This window comes from Aethalodelphis obliquidens, unplaced genomic scaffold (genome assembly GCF_003676395.1).
Source record: "Aethalodelphis obliquidens isolate GAN/ISIS:26980383/991018 unplaced genomic scaffold, ASM367639v1 scaffold141, whole genome shotgun sequence".
In the NCBI taxonomy this organism is placed as follows: Eukaryota; Metazoa; Chordata; class Mammalia; order Artiodactyla; family Delphinidae; genus Aethalodelphis; species Aethalodelphis obliquidens.
The window spans coordinates 269,335-292,537 of NW_020838085.1; the positions used below are offsets into that span (position 1 = coordinate 269,335).

The following is a 23,203-nucleotide window of genomic DNA, read 5'->3' on the forward strand; positions in this document are numbered from 1 at the left end:
AAATTTCAGCATTTTATGAATGTTCTCATGCTTTAAAATCTTTACCTATATTCCACAGGATTAAATATACCCAATTTGGTCTCTCTACAAAGGATTGTGAGAAATGGAAGCAGTTTCTTTAAACAGTCATTATGTTAGCTAAAATATTCCTTAAGTACAATCAAGAGAAAAATACTAGACAACTTATGGAGGAATACTCTCTATCATTGAACCTAAAAGAGGCCATGTGAAGATGAAAGACAACTTTTGAAGTCACCATATACAGTCATTACTATTTTTCAAAAAAAATAATCAGTCAAAACTGATTTATATTTAATTCTAAACATAAACTGAAAAAAATCCACTCATCAAAGTGGAGTAAAATGCCATTGGCAAGATATACAGTAGCCCATTATTTCAACCTTTTTTAATATATCAAGTGTTCACAGAAATTTAACTGACTTTGTACTTCCTATTGAATAACTTATTTATCAAAAAATGGAATGGGGGTAGTAGGATACCTTAGGCAGCAAGACTATTAACCATTTTTGCAGAGTAATTTTTTATACATTTTGTTTTGTATGTTATTTACTCAAAATAGTTATATATTTCTGGATTACGTAGATAATGCAAAGGAGGTGTTCCAAGAATAAATTTACAAATTTTGATCATTTGGTAAAATGGTGAATGACAAAAATTTCCTTTCTTTAACTTACTGAATGCATCAGATATTTAAAGAAATATCTAATTTTTATGGCCTTAAGAAATCTAGTTGGAAAATTAATCTTGTCCAAATTAATTTTGACATTATTTTGGCAGATGGATATTTAATAGAAATTATTTATATAATACCATATATGAAAGGTATCATTTAGGGATTTTTATCTGTTTAAACTTTGAAGAAAATAATATTCAAACCATAATGAAAGTTAGAAATTATTTTTTATAATATTGTAGTTAAATTTGACATATATTTTACCATGGTAGGAGTACAGAACAATTAATTGGAAATTTCAGTCATTTTAGTATAATGAAATATTCATTTCTATTGAGTCTGTTGCTATTTTCAAGACTCCAGAGAATTTGGTTGCAGGGATTCTGCAGTGACTGCAGTGGTACTTAGTGCTTGTAAGCAATTGATGATTGCTCTCTGGAAGGCTGCTCTGTGAAGAATTTTGAGGGGGCATCCAGTCCTACTGGATAAGAGTGAAATGATGAGGTAGTGATACTTGCAATGGATATGTCAAGGAGGAGCTGTGATAGAGGTGCCCCTTAGCTGCCATCCACATTTCCCAAGAGATTTGGCCAACTGTGTAGAATGTCATCACACATTTGTAACACAAAGCATGCTTCTGTTATATGGCTTGTAGTTCACAGAGGAAACAGTAGCTTTAAAGTGGTTTTGTGTTATTTTGTATTCATAGTTTACATGTGATAAGACATAAAGCAATTCCATATTCCAGTACTTTTTTCCTTTTTAGACCATAGTTTTTCAATGTACACATCTCAGAATGTGACTGGGTCAAAATGAGCATTATTTTTTAAAGAGATGACTAGAATAGAGTAGAGTAGAATAGAATAGATCATAGAAATCACATGTGGTAAGAGTAGGGACTGTTTTGTGAAACTTCCTTTTCAGTAGTATGTGTATATGAGCTGATGGTGATATAAAAATGAATTACTGTGATAATCAGTGGTTTAGATCTTAGCATTTTTACTACTTTGAAGAAGCTATAGTACTTCCTTGGTGGCGCAGTGGTTAAGAATCTGCCTGCCAATGCAGGGGACACGGGTTCGAGCCCTGCTCCGGGAAGATCCCACATGCCACAGAGCAGCAAAGCCCATGCATCACAACTACTGAGCCTGCGCTCTACAGCCCGCGAGCCACAACACTGAGCCCACGTGCCACAACTACTGAAGACCGTGTGCCTAGAGCCCGTGTTCCGCAACAAGAGAAGCCACCACAATGAGAAACCCGCACACCACAACAAAGAGTAGCCCCTGCTCACCACAACTAGAGAAAGCCCGTGCGCAGCAATGAAGACCCAATGCAGCCAAAAATTAAAAAAAAAAAAAAAGGAAGCTATAGCAGTGTCTTAAACTGACACTTCCTCTGAAGAAATTTGAGTAATAGACCAGGACACATATCTAGTCTGAAATGTCTCATTTCAATTTTCTGTCCAAAGACCTGGGCAAAGTTTCTAGGCTAATATATGGTGGTTGGTATTTGTTATCATGGCATATTCCTTTGGGTTAGTTGTTGATTTGCTTGACCCTCAGAAACTTCCTAGGAGTCTGTGTTCTGTAACAGTCTTATAAAATATGTCAGGTTGCCTAAGAAATAGTAAATTTTGTGATGTAATGCCACTGTTGAGTTTTTCGCATGTTATATCTTATTTTTCCTTCTTTATAATTATGAGCATGGATATTTTACTGTAGGAATTTAATGGCCATTTATTTTAGGAATCCATGATTCTAATATCTCCTGAAACTATTGTAGATGGCCATTTTCAATTGCATTCATAATTAAATCTGATTTGTAGTAAATGATATCTTCTCTCATCTAGTAATTATAAACTTGTCTATATCCTTGATTTCCATCTTTCCTTGCCAGATGATGTTCACCACACTAAATGCTTTTTCCATCCCCCTAAAATATAATACTTATCCACTCATTTATTTTTACAGAGGTAATCAAGCAAATGCTTGTTCATGGACAAAGCTGTAATGTCTATCTTGAAGATACGTTGTGTGAATAACTCTCTCCCCATCACCACCTGTCCCCACCAGCTCCTTTAATGTGATTTGATAAATTTCAAAATAGCTCCATGTCCCAAAGTACATCCATTACCAAACTTTAAATTATGACTAAAATGTCCAACATTCTCCATTTAATTAGGTTAAGACATTATAGACAATTGGTCTTTGTTAAGATTGAGATATGTCCTGTCTATTTAATCACCTTTGACACATTTCCTTCAACTAATGGCTTTTACTGTAGTGGAGATCATGGCTGTAATGGGGTAAGATATAAGTCGCTACACAGAGAACAGACTTGTGGTTGCCAAGGGGAGGAGGGATGGGAGAGGGATGGATTGGGAGTTTGGGATTAGCAGATGCAAAATATTATGTACAGGATGGATGAACAACAAGGTCCTACTGTATAGCACAGGAAACTATATTCAATATCCTGTGATAAACCATAATGGAAAAGAATATGAAAAATAATATATGTATAACTGAATTACTTTACAGCAGAAATTAACACAACATTGTAAATCAACTATACTTCAAGAAAATTTTTAGAAAAATGATATAAGTGGGCTTCCCTGGTGGCACAGTGGTTGAGAGTCTGCCTGCCGATGCAAGGGACACGGGTTCGTGCCCCAGTCCGGGAAGATCCCACATGCCGCGGAGCGGCTGGGCCCGTGAGCCATGGCCACTGAGCCTGCGCGTCCGGAGCCTGTGCTCCACAACGGGAGAGGCCACAACAGTGAGAGGCCCGCATAGCACACAAAAAAAAGGCCCACGTACCGCAAAAAAAAAAAAAAAAAGATATAAGTCATTAGCCAGAATGGATCAGAATGAGAATCAGGAAATGTCTTGGAACGTGAAGTGTGCCTTCCATGGCTGAGTGGATGTAGCCCAGGAGGCAGGACAGGAGAAACCTTACAGAAGGGAGGAATCTAAACAGGAAGGTAGTCATGTCATCAGCATGATTTTACCTCTTAGTTCAGATTGTCTCTAGAATTTGCTACTAATGTACAGAGCTACTTAAAGTGTATCCTCGGAATCAGCAGAAGCAGCCACAGCTTTTTAGAAAGATAAATTTTCGGGCCCCATCCCAGATGTACTGAATCAGAATCTTTGAGGAAGAGTGCCAGTAACCCATATTTTAGCGACCTCTACGGATGATAAGTCTGAGTACCACAGCAAGAAGAAACATTGACAGACAGACCTCATAATAATAATGGTACTGAAGACAAATATATTTTAAATGTAATTTTGCAGTTTCCTTAGCATTTAGCTAGGTGGATCTCTTGGACCGTTTGTTGTTGAACAAAATATTGTCACCATTTAGCAAGGATAAACAAAGAAAGTATATGAGATTAAAAGAGAGTGAGGTACATTCAGTAGTGGGTCAAGGAGAAAAATAAACTTTTATACATTTGGCCATTGTTTTATGGCTTCCATAGGACAATGACTCTATGCTGATGCTAAGAGCTAATTTTATATTTCTTATGTCATTCTAGGAGAGTGTTTGTATTGAAATACGTCTCTTTAATCCAGAAGAGAAAATTATTCACTTAAATGTGCAGTTATCGAGTGCTGCCGTTAGTGGACTCAAGGAACTTGTACTATTTCCACTAGATTCTCTCAACTGTGTTGTACGGTATTCTCCAGCGACTACAGGCTATAGAGAACAAAGGTATGGTTTGAGTGTGGCATTATACTTATTGCTGATCCTTTGAAATTAACCTTTAAAATTATTTCTTTGCATGGTATAATCATTGAGATTACACTCGCTCATAGTTTTAGCTTTGTTTAATACCATTCATTGGTAAAATGTACTAATTTAGAATTACCATTGTTTTCTTTAATGCAAAGATATTATTTATTAGAATATCAAGTTAAATAATTCCTAAATTGCCCCTATATACTCTCTTTCACTTCACTTTTTGTTAACCATATTTTTCTGGGTTGCACCAAATGAAAATGATTCTGTAAGGACTAGGGGTTAAACTTTCAATTTTCATGATAAAAATTCATTTATATCTTATATTCTCAATTAAATGCAAATCACATACACACATATTAACAGTGCAATGACGAGTGTTCTTATGGCATAATTATGAAAAACTTTGCACTGTGTATTCTCACACACACACACAAACACATGGCCTCTATGCTCACGATTAACTCAGTTTATAGTGAAATAGTCAACTTTCTTTAACAGTAATATCCAATTGTTATAGTTTTAAAGACTGTACTTAGTATTGGTGTGTACGATGCATTCCATTACGCCATGAAAATGTCTTTTGCTAGTTTATATGCTCTTTCAGAGTTAGAATAATTCTTATTTTAATGAATGATGAATAAATAAATATATTTGTGAAATTTTAAAGGATAAACATTTTTATAATGTGAAGCATGAAAATTAAGACCATACTGTATATACAAGACCCTATTTTGCTAGATTACCATTAGAAACGTGGGCTTGTCTCCTCTCTGCATTGTGACTATAGAGGCTTTGTGAACACAGACTGAATCTTGGATTTTCTTTGTCAGCATACATTAAAAGACACAGAAATACATTGTGACCTTGGAAAGTAAGTTCTATTTAATAGATAAAATTATTTCATGGAAGAAAAAAATGTTTATCTAAAAGAATATTGTTATAATGCATTTAGTATTTTAAAATAAGACATAAATATGTTTTTAGTAATTGATTTATTTCTCCAGGGAGGTTTGATATTTAAACGACCGTGTGGAAAACTTGTGTGAAAAGAAAAACAAGTCAGGACTTAGTAAGGAGAGGCTTTTATTCAAAATGATTATTGCAAGGGAGGAAAAGGGACTATTGAAATAGTTGGCGGGGTACTATTGCAATTCGGAGAACATTCCCCTCTCAGAAATCTACAAGCTACTCAATATCAAACCAAGCAAGCTTTTTCTTTTATAGGCTAAAGAAGGGGCAAGCAGAAATAAGCAGAATCTTTGGAGGGAAAGCTGGACAAGGAAGGGAAAATGACCGGTGGGGACTGATAGGAAAAAGGGTTTTGCTCTGGTCAGTTGATTCTCAAGAGAAGCCCAGAAGGGAGGCACATTCTACTTTTTTGGTGCTTGCTCAGGCTTGGGGACAAGCAGAATTCAGGGGACTATGGGAAAGATAGAAAGCTGACTGAAGTTTGGTCAAGGCAAAGCAGAGGGTAAGCATTGGGCAATTGAGAATACTTGGTCATTTGGTTAATACCATATGCCCTTGAAATATGACCTTTATATTTAGGTGACTGAGTTCCTAGTACATGTCTGGGGTCAAGTTTGGCGCTGATGCATAGGGATAATCAAGTCACATTTCCTGCTTTTAAAGAGTACGTGTACCAGTGGGCAAATCAGTGCCTTCTCATTAATGTCTCTCCCTCAGCACACCAAAAGAGTGTTCAAGTCTTCCAGTGCCAGATGTTGAGCCAAAACATCACTGCAAGTGATTTATTAAGGAGGTGTGATCCCAGTAGGAAAAATTAGTAAGAGAACAAGGGAAGCAGAATAAGCAAAGGGAAGAAGCTAAGCAAGGATGTGATTGCAGGTACAGTCCCAGACTTTATCTGTTGCTGTGGAGAGCTTTGGAGCATAAATCACATCTCAGAGTTTGTCTTGTCTCGATGCCAAGATTCTGGGCTTTTGAACTCCCATACTAGGCAGTATAAGCTTCCTCTGGATGAGCTGTAAACTCCCAGCCACTTCTGCTCTAGGGCTGAGGACTTCAGGATCCCAAGGCAATCATCTGAAAGTCTCAGGTGGAAGATGAACAGCAAGCATGCGGGAGTTGGAGGATGGAGGCAGGAAACTAGGTGGAGCACCAACAGTGTCTGCTACAAGTTATTTACAAATTTATTTCTAGATTTAAGTTTTTCTTGTTTTAAATATATACCAATATGTGAAAACTATACATATATATAAAACTATAAACTATATATATATATATATATACAATTGTTAATAAATATAAGTCAGTGTTGTGAAAATATTTGGCTCAACCAATTTTACAGTCATGTTTTTTTTCATTCTACCTAAAAGTGCTAGCCTTTTTTTCTTTCAAGTTCTTGTTGTTCTTTACGTTTTTCTAAAACAACTACTTTTTATCTAAGTCATACTGTGTATAATTTAAAGTTGCATAATATTAAAAGATGTTTGATAGTTACTATATTTCTAACTAGTCTTGTGGGTCTTTTTCCTCTTCTGAAGTTTTCATGGTCTTTAATTGTACCTAATGTCCTCAAAATTCTTAAGGATATACATTGGTGTGGCTCTATTTTCGTACATTTTTCTGTGTAGTTGGGGTCTCTTTCAATATGGAAACACTGAGGTATTGTTTCACACTTGTTAGAAGGGCTAGAAGTTTGAAATCAGGGTTTCAGCTGGACCATGCTCCCTCTGAAACCCGAAAGGGAGAATCCTTCCTTGGCTCTCCTGGCTTCTGGTGCTTGCCAGCAATCTTTGGTGTTCCTTGAGTTGTAGATGTATCATTCCAATCTCTACCTCCTTTCTCGTATGGCCTTCTCATGTGTCTTCACATCATCTTCTCATAAGGACACCAGTCATGTTGGATTAAGGGCCACCCTACTCCAGTGTGACCACAACTTAACTAATTACGTCTGCAATGACCCTGTTTCCAAATAAGGTCACATTCTGAGGCACTGGGTGTTAGAACTTTACTATATCTTTTGGGGGGATGCAGTTCAACCCATAATAGTCATCAAGTTTGTGAAATTATCATTGAACAACTTTACTACCTTTGTCCTTCCTTCCAGGTTTGTCACTCAGATAATTCCTTTAGATAATCCTACACACGAAACCTTAGAATTGCAAGCAACAAACAGTAATCCTGATAATTTTGTCCTGGAGATTAACAGATCACAGGTAAGTATATTCAGAAAGCCGAGTAATCTACCACTAGTAGAACATTTTCCAATTCTGATTTTGGGACACCATGAAGTATTAGCAATTGAATTATTAATAAGGCTTGAAATGCTAAAATTTTAAAATATATGCATTGCCAATTTTAATTTATCAAGAAAATCAATATCATGTTCATGTAAATTTTGAAATTATATATGCTAGATTCATGCTCATTTTCACTGAACCCTAAATAAATTGGTTGTGCTTTATTCCTGACCGCTTTGGTAACCAGTTTTTGCAATAGTTTCCCAATAATATGATTTTTTTTTCTGATTTTAATTGGAGTGGTCTTTTTTTTTTGTTTAAAGAGACAATTGTTTAGAGCAGTTTAGGTTCACAGCAAAATTAAGCCGAACGTACAGAGATTTCCTATATACATCCTGCCTCAGTCTCCCTCCCACCCTCCCTATCCCACCCCTCTAGGTGGTCACAAAGCACCGAGCTGATCTCCCTGCGCTATGCGGCTGCTTCCCACTAGCTATCTATTTTACATTTGGTAGTGTATATATGTCCATGCCACTCTCTCACTGTCCCAACTTACCCTTCCCCATCCCCGTGTCCTGAAGTGATTCAGTTATACATATATTCTTTTTCTCTTTTTTAACATCTTTATTGGAGTATAATTGCTTTACAATGGTGTGTTAGTTTCTGCTTTATAACAAAGTGAACCAGCTATACATATACATATATCCCCATATCTCCTCCCTCTTGCTTCTCCCTCCCTCCCTCCCACCCTCCCTATCCCACCCCTCTAGGTGGTCACAAAGCACCGAGCTGATCTCCCTGCGCTATGTGGCTGCTTCCCACTAGCTATCTATTTTACATTTGGTAGTGTATATGGGGCACAGAGAATTTGCTTTTCTAAAAAGTTCTCTTGCTGCTGCTACTGCTGCAGCTGGAGAAAGAGCACATTTTAAGAACACTGATTTAAGATATGTACAGTTTGGAGAGTATCTCAAAGGAACATAAATTCAGGGAATATTCATAGGCAATTGGCTATGTGGCTCTGAAATTCAGGGTAGAATATTAAGCTAGAAATGAAGACTTGGGGGATCATTTGCACCAAAATGATAACTGAAATTTGGGGAGTATATGGGGGGGAGATCTGTGTATATAGAAAAGTAGAAAACGCCAAGCCTCACTGACCCTTAAGTGTAGAGGAGTGAGAAGAGTCCACAAAGGAGACCCACCCTCCCTCTTGCGTCTCCCCAGCTATCAACGTCCCCACCAAAGTGGTGCATTTTAGGAATATGATTTGACTCAATGGTTATTCTATGTGTCCAGGTCCCAGGACGCCAGTTCTTTTTAGCTTTTCCTTAGTTCCTACCCATCACCCCCTCCCCACAGACAGTGCTGACAGCTCTGCCTCTCTCTCTTTTTCTCTACCTCATTTTCTCATTCCTTCATTCCTGGGAGAGACTAGAGCCAGTCAATGGGCCTCAATCACTTTATCTTCCCCCAAGTAGCAAAACAAGATCTGAAGGTTCAGCATCCCTGTCTCTATTTCCAAAGCATACGATACCAAATATGTATAGTGAATGCCAAAACCCTGCTTTCAAGTAAACTTCGAAATGATAATTGCAATAGATTATTTTCTTCAGAGGACCTCACAGTAAATCATGGTATTTAGAAAAAGGCTTTTACTATTTGCTGTTTGATGATTGTTTAACGAATCTACAATGTGATTTCTTTATTTATATTTTAATACCTGTCTCTTGTCACTTACTGGTTGCCAACTAATATGATATAAAATTAGTTCTTAACTGCCATGATGTGTCAAATCAGATATCGCTAAGTATTACATTGCTAAAATTGGTGTATATAGTGCAATCTTAGAAAAATTATTTTAAAATATACATGTATGTTTGTATTACTTAACACCATATTTTCCATAAATTAAACAATATGATGTTCAGGCTATAGTTTACATTTAACAGAAATTACTCATTAGTGGTGTTTTCATATCCTTCGTATCACTACTTTTACAGAGAATGTAAACTGTGGTCCAAGGGAAAACAAATGCATTGTATTACAGATGCCATCTTAATGTTGCATAATGAAAAAGATGGTCTCGGCTTTAACATTTCCAACCATGGTTTTCTAGTCCATTCATTCTTTTGTACACTTATCAAATATTATTGACCACAGAATATGCAATTAACTTAATATTTGGAAACAACTCAAAAATAAATTTACAGGTGAGAAAAATACTATTATATGTTATAGAACAAATAGGAACATACATTAATGGTAATGGTAATAAATGGAAAGTATATTATATATATATGTATATACTTTATATAGATATGTATATATAACTTTATTCCTGGTTTTGTTGTGTAATATTCATGTTTACATAGGTAAGGATTTTTAAATATTGATGATTACCTGTAAATGCTTCAATAAGTAAGCATAGATTGATTATCAAGGCAAATAATGATATTAAAAATTTACTGTCCTCCATCTATATATTATGAGAAATTTCAAAAAGATACAGAAGTGGAAAGAATAATACAATGCACAAACTTATACCTTCTATCTTGGTTCTTATAGTAACAATTCGTTACATTTTTTCCTCTCTTTTCTCTCTTACACTTCTTACTATTCAATTTAAAGGTAAATTGTAGATGCTATTTTAACAGTAAATACTTTAGATTATATTTCTTAAGAGCATATTAGTCTCCTCCATCATCTAATATCCTGTCCAAATTTCAGTTTACCTAACTGTCGCAAGAATATCTTTCCCTCTTGAACTAGGATCTAGTGTAAGCTCAAACATGGGAATTGGTACTCCTGATGACACTTGCTTGTAATAAAATGTTTTTAAGTTTCAAAAGCTGATATGTTTAACATATTATTTATATATCCCATTACACTAAACCAGTAGGTTTGCTACAGTTAAATTCCATCCAACCGTGTTTATCTTTTTTTCCTTGAAACCAGGGGAGATGCATTTTTCAGTAAATTTTAGGTGGAAATAAAGGAATTGAGTTATTGCTTGGTTGTATACACTACCTCAATTTTCACCACATGTCTCTGACATATATTTATAGAAAAGGAATTTGAGGCCAGAGAGGCTAAAATATTTAAACCACATGATTAGTCAGTGGTAGAACTAGAGTTAAAAATCTAAGTTAATATAGTATTATACATTTTTCCGATGAAATGGTTGATTTCTTTTATATATGTATGGGGGGAGGGAGAGAAATATTTTTGTCACATTTGCTAAATTGAAAGAACATATGAACTGCAACTTTTCTGTTTTTTTTCTTTGCTAAGGTTAATTCTGATATTAATTTGAACTCCTTAAATATGCATTAACTGATAATATCAAAACTGATAATGAAGTATCAGAGGGACACGCAGCCTGAGATAAAAAATATTTGCTGTAGATAAACCACATGTATAATAAGGAGGTAACTCTGTTCTAAAATTAAGTTTGTATTTTTTTTTCATGGTCGTTTTCAGAGTTTATTGAAGAGCAAGTGCTGTATTCTACAAAGATTGAATGACTTTGCCAAATTGCAAGTGTCCTTTTTCAAAAGTTATCTGGCAAAATACATTAGTGAAAAAATAATTGACTTACTTCTCAAATGTGCCACTCATTCTGTCATTCTATAAGGGTTGATAATAAATATTACATTATTTACAGTGTAGCTTTTTGATTACTTAAGATCTTCAAGCCTTCATTATATTATGATTGAGTTTCTAGCTTCTTTCACAATCTCTAAAGAGGTAACTCAGATTAATACATTTCAGACTCAAGTTATTCTAGCAGGTCACACCTTGAGGGTCTATGTAATAGGACAAAGAAAAAACTTCATTGTACAATAAAGAAGCATGTCTTACATCTGCACTTAGACTCAGTTCATTTCTTTTGACCTCACCAACGCTGCAAGTTAGGTTCCCAGTGGTTTGACATGTATTTTGGGATGGATAATAAGCTGTGGGTTCTTTAAATAAAATGTACATTTCTATTATTGGGGATTCCAACTCAGATTAAAAAATTTATCCTGATTTCCTTTTATTGGTCGATGTGGTCATTGTCTGGGGGAAGAACATTGTGTGAGCACTAATAAACACTGTTTACTATGGGCTGTTTCACCAGTATTCCCCAAGCAGGCATACTGAGAATGGTTAATGTGTATAAGGCAACACGTTAATCACATGAACATCAACCTGGTATACACCTAGCACACAAAGATGCTGACTCAAACAAAAGTATTGATTTTTGTTTCTCTTTCTTGTTTCTTAATTTACACAGCTGATCATACCACCTCACTCCACCAAAGACATATCTGTTCACTTTCGTCATTCTGCTCTTGGAGGAGCTGGTCATCAGACTTCTGTCACCTTCCACTGTGCTCAGGTACAATAGAGTATTCTTGGACCAAGACAAGTTAATTAAATTTTAAAGTCAATACACAAGTAAATCTAATTTGTCCACTTGACATCTTTGCAAGCAAAACACATTTATTGTAAATTATTATTTAAATGAACTTTTGAAAATACAGTATGCATTATGTACGTGCAGGCATTTAAGAAGGCATTTTTAAATCCTTAGATCACTTGACTGAAAGAGAATATACACCCAGATTTAAAATGTAAGGACTTTAATGTAAATGCTAAATTGCTAGCATTTATGTTAATTTTCTGACTTGGATTTTCTTACTCAAATTTTCATGAACTTAAATATAAAACTGTATAAAATGTAATCTTGCAAGTACTGTGTTATTTTTTTCACTCTGTTTTCATCTGAATAATAAGAATTTAAAAAATATTTTTTAAGTATCTCTATACTCGCTACATGCCATTCTAAGAATTATTTCAATTCATTGTCCAGAGTCCTATGGAAGAAGTGTGGCCAACCCCATTATATGGATCAGGAATATGAGACACAGAAATTAAGACCAGGCAGCTAGTAGGAGGTCGAACTCAGACCTGAACCCAGGACATCTGGCTTCAACCCGTCTTCATGACTGTTCTTACAGCTACTGACAGAATGCCTAGGCATAACTCTCTTACTGCCAATGAAAATTTTTCATAAATTTTACAGTTATTATTATTTTTTACTTCTTCAGGTGTTGATGCGGGAGTAAAGTAAATCGAGGTATATACTTTATATCCTATGGGACACCAAGGAGCTTACAAAATCCTGCCATCTGGGAGGGAGTGAAATCAAATATAATACAGGGGTTCCTATGTCAGTGCAAGGCCTGTATGTAACTGAAGTACCCTCTTTTTCCCCCAAAATGTGTAATTTAGAAAAAAGTTTTTGAGGCTAATAAATTTTTTACATGATTACTGACTTATACATGACCTGAAGCAATACTATGGAAGTATGCTTGACTTTCAAAGATATTAAAGAAAACAGACAAACCAGTAATCCTTCTCATAAAGAAGGGCAGGTATAGTAGAGAGATTTTCTTTCACAAAAATAATTTTAACACAGCTGATCTTTTAAATCATTGCTTCATAGCAGGGTCAGGCCTTTCATTTTAATTCTTGGAGATAACTTAGTTGCTTGCATTTCTGGTGGAAATTACATCTACTCAAGGTGGTCTGGCACATCAGCAGGATAGTGATCAGTTCTCCATCTTAATAGATTTAGAAAATCCTAGCCTAGAGGCTGAACTCAAAATTCTTTATCAAATACAAAAGAACTCAAGTAAGTAATCCACTCAAACCTTTTTGTCAGTCACTTTAACACTGGGGCTTGATTTCAGTAACTCTAAGCCTCTCCTTCCAAGTTGTAGCAAATCTCCAAGGCTTTATCTCTGGTTAGACTTAAGTCAGTAATTCATTCTTTTAGCTACTGAGTCCAGACCGCTTCAACCTTTTCAATGTGTTGCCCTAACCTTTGTGGTTTTTCTTGCCTTTTCTTTTTATTTTTTTGCCTTTAATTTTTTTTTCCTTTCTATCCCTGAATAATTCAGGTCTTCCTCTTCTTTTAATTCATCTAGTTGACATTCTTTGCAGGCAAAACTGGTTTATCCCAAAGTATTAATTGAATGAACTTTTGAAAATGCAGTATATATTATGTATGTGTAAGCATCTAAAGAAGATATTTTTAAGAAGAAAATTTTAGGGCTTACTTTTCTAAGTCTGAAAGTTTGCAATTAGGTTAACCACTAGGGAAAAACTCACACAGATTTCTGTCCCTCTCTTGATTTCACTGATAAATATATCTGAACTAACACACACAACTGAGTAGCTGATTAATCAAAAATCTAGTGTGGTGGTGCTTGTAGGATAAGTTTTAACTATTTCTGAATATGACTCTTTGCTGAACTTAAGGAAATGGCTAAGGTTTATTATTTGTTTCATTTGTTTCCAGTTTGTATCCATGTGAAGAACTCTGCATTGTAAAAAATCTAACTTCAGGCTAAAGTTGTTTGTATAGATTTTGAATCCTGAGATTAATTTGGTTAGGGCATCACAACTGCAAATATCATAAACTCATAATATGCTACCAGAATCTCTCAATGAGATTGTTACTGCATAACAGGATAAGAGGAACAATAGTAAGCAGTAAATGTGATAAACAGGCCTTCTCTGATATCAAACATTATGTTCTGAGATTTTCTCTTGGTTTTCAGTCGTTTCATTTTTATTTTCAAATAGTTGCCATTATTTATTTCATTTATACTTGATGTGGGACTCACTGCATCTAAAGGTCAGAACAGTGAAAATAAAGGAAAAAGAGATAAAATCAGAGTGATTTTATTACCCAGCATGTGTCTGTCGTCCTTGCAGCCTGTGTCTATGGCAGACTCTCTTGATTCTTAGCAAGCTCGAATGCCCTTGAGCTCTACTCAGTGTGCAAGCCAGATCTACTGTCTTTTACCTCCACTTGTTTCTTCTTTCAGAAACATTGAGATTGGATCTTTAATTGTTTTACTCTGTCTCCTTTCAAAGAAGTTTGAGATGAAGATGGACTAAAAATGTTACCTTTTTTTAATGCATATGTTCCCTGGGGTACTTTTTAATTTCCCTCTGTGAACCCAGGTGGATAATGTAAGCAATGCCAGGGTAATTGTTGGATACTAGTGTCCAGGAATGGTAGGAAATGGTTTAACTTAGAACCTCCAGTATTCCAGGCCACTTGGCAAAACACGAAAACATGACCTTCTTGTTTTTGTAGTTTGGCTTATTTCCAGTGGTTTAAATTAACCTAATTTCTGTCATCCATGCTTTATTTTATAAAATAGCCAAAAAGTAAGTAATTTACATAAAACAGTTGTTACTATAATTGAACCCTGACATTTGATTCCAGGCAGTCAATTACGTGTGATCAAGTTCAGACATCATAAGTGAAAATATAGTGAATTTATGCTTGTAGACTCTCTAACTAAAAGTAATACAGTCATTTGAAGACATATGCAGATAAAACTTGCCTTTTCATCCTCACTTACTGAGATAGAATTTTATAAATTTCCTGCCACCACCCATCCTACTTTGGAAACAAAGCAAGTTTCCCTCTTTTTATTGGAACTTAAGCTTAGAAACATCTATGTAGTTTGAGAGGTGATAAACCAGGACATTGTTCGCTGGTTTTTGGTTAATGACCTCGTCATTCATCGGTAACATTAGCAAAGTGTTCAGTGTAGAACAGAGTCTCAAGGGACTTTTATTCCAAATGAATACAAACGGAACATTTTCAAACAGAGCTTTGCAGGCTTTTGAAACACAGATAAGAACAATGGCCACATTCAATCTTCTTCATATAATTTTTGAGCCATTTTTTCATATCATGTGATAAAACATACACTGTACTAGATGATGGGCGTAAATAATATGGCAATAAGTTGTATACACTTCTTTTTAATGGGACTGCAATCTGTGTCTCACCTTCTTTGCCTTCCTGTGATAAATATTTTGGAAACTTCATAGAGCATTTAGTACCCAGTTTGTTAGACAAATTGATTTTTTTAAAAATCTTGAGCAGAAATGCATGGCTTTCATTAAATTTTCTCTTTTATGTTATTATCAGTAACCTTGTATGTATTGAAATATGTTTAATATTTGAACATTGGCCTTTTGCCTTTTTTTCAGTGTAAAAACACATTGATTTTTCAATAAAATCAAAAGGAATTTGGAAAAGGAAGGAAAGATAAAAACAGTGCATGTTAAATATTAACAAAAAACTTATCTGCCAAAATTTTTATGTGTACTATATTTATTAAGTGGTACAAATAAAAAGTATGTAATTAGTACATATATGTTATGGATGTTTATCTTTATATAGTTTAAAGAATGGATATTCTACATCTCTGGAATAGGACTATTCCCCCAGCCTCTAGAAATAGAAAGAATGACCACATACCTTCGTCTTCAATCATCTGTTCTTATACCTTTCCAAAATCCCACCGAAGAAGATGTTTTAATCGATATCATACTAATAGGTAAGTTGTTTTTCTTTTACTTTACATATGTTATTTTGTAATTTTTTTTAATTTATTTATTTTTGGCTGCGTTGGGTCTTCATTGCGGTGTGCGGGCTTCTCATTGCAGTGGCTTCTCTTATTGTGGAGCACAGTGTGCGGGCTTCGGTAGTTGTGGTGCACGGGCTTAGCTGCTCCACGGCATGTGGGATCTGCCCGGGCCAGGGCTTGAACCCGTGTCCCCTGCATTGGCAGGTGGATTCCTAACCACTGTGCCACCAGGGAAGCCCATTTTGTAATTATTAATCACACTTATTCTATTATAGAGTCCAAGCATTTTAGAGGTAGTGGACACTTCAGGGATCTGTTAGTTCAACAACATCATTTTATTAAAGAGAAAGCATACATGTAAGAGATGAAGTATCATGGCCAAAATCACAACTCTAAACTCCAGGATCAGAAATTAGGAATCTGTATACCAAGTCAAATTCTTCTAATTTTATCTGGAAAGCTGAATATGTAAGTCAGTAAATTTGTACAATTCTTATGATATCACTCAAATATGCCAATGTTTATTCCTCAAAGTTTATAAAAATTCCAGTGTTCTAATTTTGTTTCCTTTGCCCCTTTTCTATATAAATAGCATATTTAGATTAAATTTTGGCTCCAACCAAGCTTGTTCCTTTTTTCGTGTCATATTGAAGATGCATGTTTTTAAATTCAGTTGTGTGAAATGTTTGATCACTTTGTATTAAATGACCAAATAATGTGGGTCTGAAATAAAAATCAACTCATTATAAGTTTTCTGAAACACATTTTAAATGTAATGTTGAACATTAATAATTTTAACTTTTCAACTATTTTTACTACTTTTACTAAAATTACAACTACTGCTACAACTACAGTGATCCATTTTATAAAGTTCAATTTCAGGGCTAAAAGGAACACATATGTTAAGGTTTTTTATATAAGTAACCAATTTATTCTCCTGAATGGTTATCCTATTGCACTTCATGCTGCCATCAGGAGTATATTACAGACATAACTACTTATTTTCTTGAACCTTGTAAGCCCTGAGTATCATCATTCTCCTTAATTTCCAGCAGTCTCATTGTGGGAAAATTGTATCTTATCATCATTGCAAATTTTCTATTTTTTATTAATGCTGAAGCTGAACACTATCATTTACCTGTTAGAGTTCTCATCTTTCCTGATCATCTCTTCATGCTTGTGGTATGAAATAAGAAAAATTAAGAACATAATGTTATCTCATGTAAAATTCCCTTATGAATACTCTGGCTATGATGAGAAGGAGAGACATGCTGTTTAGTAAAACTTGACTGCAGGCTCAAGGAAGTCAGTATTTTAATGTGGAAGAGACTTGAGCATATATATAAGCAGAAGGAAGAAGCCAGGGTTGAGAAAGAGTTAAAGCTATAAAGGACATAGGGTTTAACCGATGGGCCAAGGCTCTGGGAGGACTGGTATCAGGGTTGAGTTAGAAGGAAGAGCTATGAACAGCAGGGGCATTTCTACTTTTGAACAGGTGGAGGTAAGCTAAAACAAATGTGAATGTAGATAAATTGTAGGTAGTAGAGGGGCTTTGGAATTAAGAGCAGTTGGATTTATATTTTCATCTGCTGAGAAAAGGAGATATAGTAAGAGATTTGAAGAGTGGCACAGTGGGTTGAAATAACTGCTGGAGGGAAAGGAAGATGGAACTGACAAAATTCAAATAGAAAAGGTATTGTATTTGGCTGGAATTGGAAAACACAAATTTAGGTAGGCGCCAAGAAAATATGTGTTTGTAAACTTTGTACCAGTTGTAGGGCTTAGAATTCCTGGTGTGGGAACACACAAGGCTGATTAATGGAACTTTCCAGGGAATGGAATTTTCAAGGCAGCTACATAGCTATAAGAGTGTTATAAAAGCATATTGGGTCAATATTTTAACATTAAAATAAACTGAAATAATTTGTGGCTTCTTAATTTTCTTTAATTGGTCAAAAATTTTTTCTACTATGTAACAGGAAAAAAGAGTAAGCTTGATAATTAAAAATGTATTAGTCTCTTGTAGTTTAAAACAGTCTTTTTTAAGTAAACTCACTCTCTCGGGTGAATGTTTAGACTTTCAGGTTCTCCCCCTTCTTCCTTCAACCCATGGAGTCTGGGGAATAAGAAAGACACTGACCTCTGATATCTTTCTCTCTTCCACTTTCTCCATTAGTTTATGAAAAGATTCCTCCTTTCCTTTTCTTGGTGATGGAGTCTCTCTGTCACTCTGTCATAACCTCCTCCTTCTTTCTTTTGTGGACTTATTTTTTTTTCTAGCCACCATGTACACGTCTTCTTGTAATCATATTTCTTGGCAACCTGGCCTCATAATTTGACCTGAATTGTTGAAGGGTCACAAGGAAATATGACTGACAAGAAGAATAAAAATATTTAACACATATGCCAAATATACTCATTAGAGAAAGTACTACATTAATACCTTCTCATTTAAATATTTGTAAATGTCTTAAAATTATTTCATGATAGGACGATGGAATACCTTGCTGTCTTTCAAAAGAACATGTAAATGTTCCTGCAGATGCTACATAATTCACAGAATCCCCTTAGGGAGGTTGATAGGAAGACTCAATATAGCCCCAAGAGAGTAGTTGATGCGTGTGAGAGATCCCACAGTATTTCAGATCCTGCATTCCTCATCTCTCTTTCAGATAGATAGACAGACAGACTTTATAGATATTTAAGATATATAGATGAAGATATCTTTCAAAAGTCACTGTTTTTCCCAGAAGGCAACATTTTTAGAATTGTAAACTCATCATCAAAACTTTTATATTGCCCAATTCTCTAACGTCTTTTCTTCTGCTATCTTGGCTGTTTTCATTTTAATCACTTCTCTCAGATATATTGCCCTTTGATATTCAAATAATCTATTTATTATCTTTAATTAAATTCTATTTAATCTTTTAATTCTACTGTGTGTTATCTATACATTCTTTCAGTTGACCATTATGCAAGGAAAGGTATCAAAAATATTATATTTGAGGGATCTATTCATATCTGAATCTATGCCAACTTAAAAAAGTAATGAGATAGGGAGGCTAGAGAGGAGATGGCCTAAACACCTGGAGAATACTAGAGATGTGTCCAAAGCACACCATTAATGAGTCCCATGAGGACCAGAATGCTACAGAAAAGCTTTCAAATAGCGTAGAAAACTAGGATTTGTTATGCATCCACTATGTACCACACTTAAGCTCTATAAATGTGACTATACCCAATCTTTACAAAAAGACTCTTGGAGTTTTTTCAATGTGGAACCTGAGGCTTAGAAATTTCCTAAAGCCATGCAGTGGGTAAGTGATGGAACAGGTTCTTGAACTCATCTTCTCCAGGACCACCTCACTGTCTTTCTAAGTTGTCTGCTTACAGATGGTGCTTTAAAAGCCCCATACTGGATTAGCAGATGCAAACTATTATATATAGAATGGATAAACAACAAGGTCCTACCGTATAGCACAGGGAAGTATATTCAATATCCTGTGATAAGCCATAATGGAAAAGAATATGAAAAGAATGTATATATACGTATAACTGAATCACTGTGCTGTACAGCAGAAATTAACACAACATTGTAAATCAACTATAGTTCAATAAAATAAATTAAAAAAAAAAAATAAAAGCCCCATACTGATAAGCCTCTAAAGAAAGGCACTTGCCCTTCTTTTTGCTTCCTCCCCCCGGATCTCAGGGAAAGAGGCCTCCCTGCATCCTATCAAAGGACCTCAAGAAATGCCCCTGACTACCACTCATTTCACATTTTTTCAGCTCTTCAGGACTCTCCTTTCTCTTTTTAACATTGCCATCAGACCCTAGCTCACATACGTTTGGATTTCCCATCTTGGCTACCTTATTCGGCCAGGACATTTTCCCTTCCTCAGCGACTGGTATCCATGGACTCAATTCCCACAATCCTCTCTCGTCAGTAATTATGCCCTCCACCCCAGCCCCCTACTGTTAAGTTTCCTTCCTACTTAGCTGGAAGTAAAAGTGGAAACAGGGAAGGTAGCTGTGAATGGGAAGCAAGCATCTGAGTTGAAACATTAGAAATTAGGGCCCATTAAGAATTTAAGGACCCATCTCTATTATATGTATGTGTGTGCCCTTGTTCATATAACCATATTCCACACCTGCTACTTTATATGCTTGCTAATGGCAGGGGTTATATTAACTCATAGATTTGCTTCTAACTAAATGAGTATTTCAGTGTTGGCATGTATATTGATAAAGCAGGAGTTGAATATTCAGTCACTGTTTATTGAGCATCTGTTTTGTGCTGAAAACTGTCATATGCACATTTCAAAGCTACCTCATGTGTGGGATATACATACACACAAAAATTTATACACATTGTATTTTGATTTTGTGTGGTATTCTACTTGTGAAATATCACTATAGGTTATATACCTAAAAGTTGCATAAATGAATGAAGCAGTAATAGATGTATGCAGAGTAGTTGTTTTGATTATTTCTGTTAAAGTAGCTGTAGTCTTGAGATTATTTGATCTTTTACTTAATACAAATTTAAATGCAATATTAGTGATTTGATTCAAATGTTTAAGTATAAGTGGATTCTTTTCCAGACATCAGTAGTTTTATTGAAGAGCAAAACAGAATAACAGCAGGGATAAAGGTGTGCATACCAGTTAACATATTAGTTTTACAAATATCAACTTCCATTCTGAGGGTTGATAAAATATAAACAAGGTACTCTGTTGAATTGTTGTTGACTCAGGTTGATTATGACCATGGTGTTCACTAGTAATATAGTAATAAAGCAAACAATATAACACAGTTACGATAAGTTAATCACACTTACGGGATGTGGAGAGGCAATACCCAGTGCATTTGATTTCACATGTTTGAATTAGTTTATGAAAATCTTGCCCTTGGAGGCCTCTGAATCTTATCTGAAGTACCTCCAGAGTTGAATAAATATTTATGTTAAATATGTAGTGATCATTGTACATTGCCAGTCAAGGTGTGCATAGCTTAATACATAAGAGAGATAAATAGGTGTAAGAAAAAGTCCCACGCTCTCAAAATCACTCCCAAATTCAGATAGTCTATTTAAATATTTGAATTAATAAACATCACTGGGAGATTTGAGATTGGTGGGCAGGAAAGTTGGAGTATCAAATATATAACAGTCTATTTATACCTTAGTTTCATTGGATTATTTGTCTTAGTTTGCTCATAACAAATAGCTAACACTCATACTATGGAAAAGTAGATGTGAAATTATTGTTATAGCCACTTTTCAGACAAGTAATCTGAGATTCAACTTGCTTATAATTACTTTAATTATTTTTAGATACTGTTTGGGAGCCTTAATATTTGGAATTCCTTTTTTCTCACTTAGTAGCTTTCAAAATTCAGTAAGCAGTAATTGGAAACTTATCAAAATTTAGATTCTCAGGTTCACAGTTATTCTGATTCATTATGTCTGGGGTAAGACCCTACCATCACAAGTTATTCCAGTGTAGGTTGTCAGAAGACAGTACTTTCAGAAATATTGCTCTTTACACAATGGTCTTGAAATATATTTTAATATCATACACCTCAATTAGTAAATGTTTTTCAGCATTCACTTCAATGTATGCATATTTACTTGTGAAATATTTACATATAGCATCATCACCTCATATATTCAATGTCAGTAAAGCTTATCTCCTTTCCATAGAGAATTAACTATAATTTATAATGTTTCCCCCATGACCCAGTAGTTCAACTTGCACAAATCTCATTTTAAAGATAACAAAATGTGCTTCCATTTAATTAAAGCTGTAGGAATTTTTTTTTTGCATTTAGTCTTTAGTCCCCTCCCCACAAAACAAAACTTTTTATTTTGAAAAATGTCACACCTACAGAAGAGCATAGTACAATGAATAGTCCTATATTTTTCATACAGATTCATCTATTTCATCAATTGTTAACTTTTGGGGAACTTGCTTTATATCCTATCTCTATCTGTAGACATATAATTTCGTCTCTAAAGTATGTATGGCCTTAGAAAAAGGACTTTCTCCAACATAATTGCAATGCCATTATCATACACTAAGATTTAACCTAGATACATTAATATTTTTAAAATATTAAATATCCACAGTAAAACTTCTCCAATTGTCCCAAAAATGTTCCTTATAACTTTTAAAAATGTTATCTTTTTTTCAGTCTGGGATTCAATCAAGGATTATTCGTTACATTTGGTTTCCAATCTCTTACATCTCATTTAATCTAAAAATTCCCTTCTACCTTGTTTTGTCTTTTATGATATTGGTATTTTGGAGAGTCCAGGCCAGTTGTCTTGTAGAATATTGCATGTTATGGATTTCTTTTTTTTTTTTTCTATACAAAAATTTCTTTGTCTTTGTTTCATATTGCATATCTTGGAAGTCATATATTAAGACATAAAAAACTACCTAAATATATTTACAGCTCCATAATGTTACACTGCATTGATGTACTTTGATTTACCTTATCTTTGTTTCTTCATTATTCAGTTTAGATTAAACATTTTGGTAAGAATATCACATATCGTGTACTTCTCATTGCAACACATCCGGAGACACAAAGTCCCATTAGTGGGGATACTAAGTTAATCACTTGGTTAAGGTTGTGTCTGCCAGATCTTTATATTGTAAAGATTATCTTTTCCCTTTATAACTAATAGATAATTTGAGACAATGTGAATAACCTCTTCCCTTACAACCCTTCATTTGATGGTTTTAGTATCCTTTCAGATATGCTACCAGTATTAATTATTATGTCCATTATCCTTGCTATTTTTTATTAGCTGAGATTTTTAAATTAAAGAAAATAGCTTTTTCTCTGCTTCTCTCCTCCCCCCAACTCTTTTTATTTTTAAGTACGAGTACAGATACATGGATTTTTTTAATCTTTTATATTTCAGCATTTATTGTTTTCAAATCCCCATCACATTATCATATTTAATCACTGAACATTTAATTTATAAAAATGTGAGGGGATCTAAATTCAGAAGACACAAGCTGTGTGACCTTGGGTAAGGAACTTTTATTTTTTTGGCTTTTGTATCTCCTAACACTGGGGGAGGTACCAGGTAATCT

General features: G+C 34.7%; 1 protein-coding gene across 1 annotated transcript in view; it reads left to right on the forward strand.

The window, feature by feature from the left end:
* LOC113616456 (cilia- and flagella-associated protein 47-like) overlaps window positions 1-23,203 on the forward strand; it is a gene marked incomplete at its 5' end in the record, with an annotated part of 358,695 nt that overhangs the window by 258,159 nt on the left and 77,333 nt on the right. Inside the window, 4 exon segments of the mRNA XM_027099781.1 lie at window positions 4,233-4,408; window positions 7,512-7,620; window positions 11,924-12,028; window positions 15,908-16,064. Coding sequence (XP_026955582.1) covers window positions 4,233-4,408; window positions 7,512-7,620; window positions 11,924-12,028; window positions 15,908-16,064 — 547 coding nt within the window.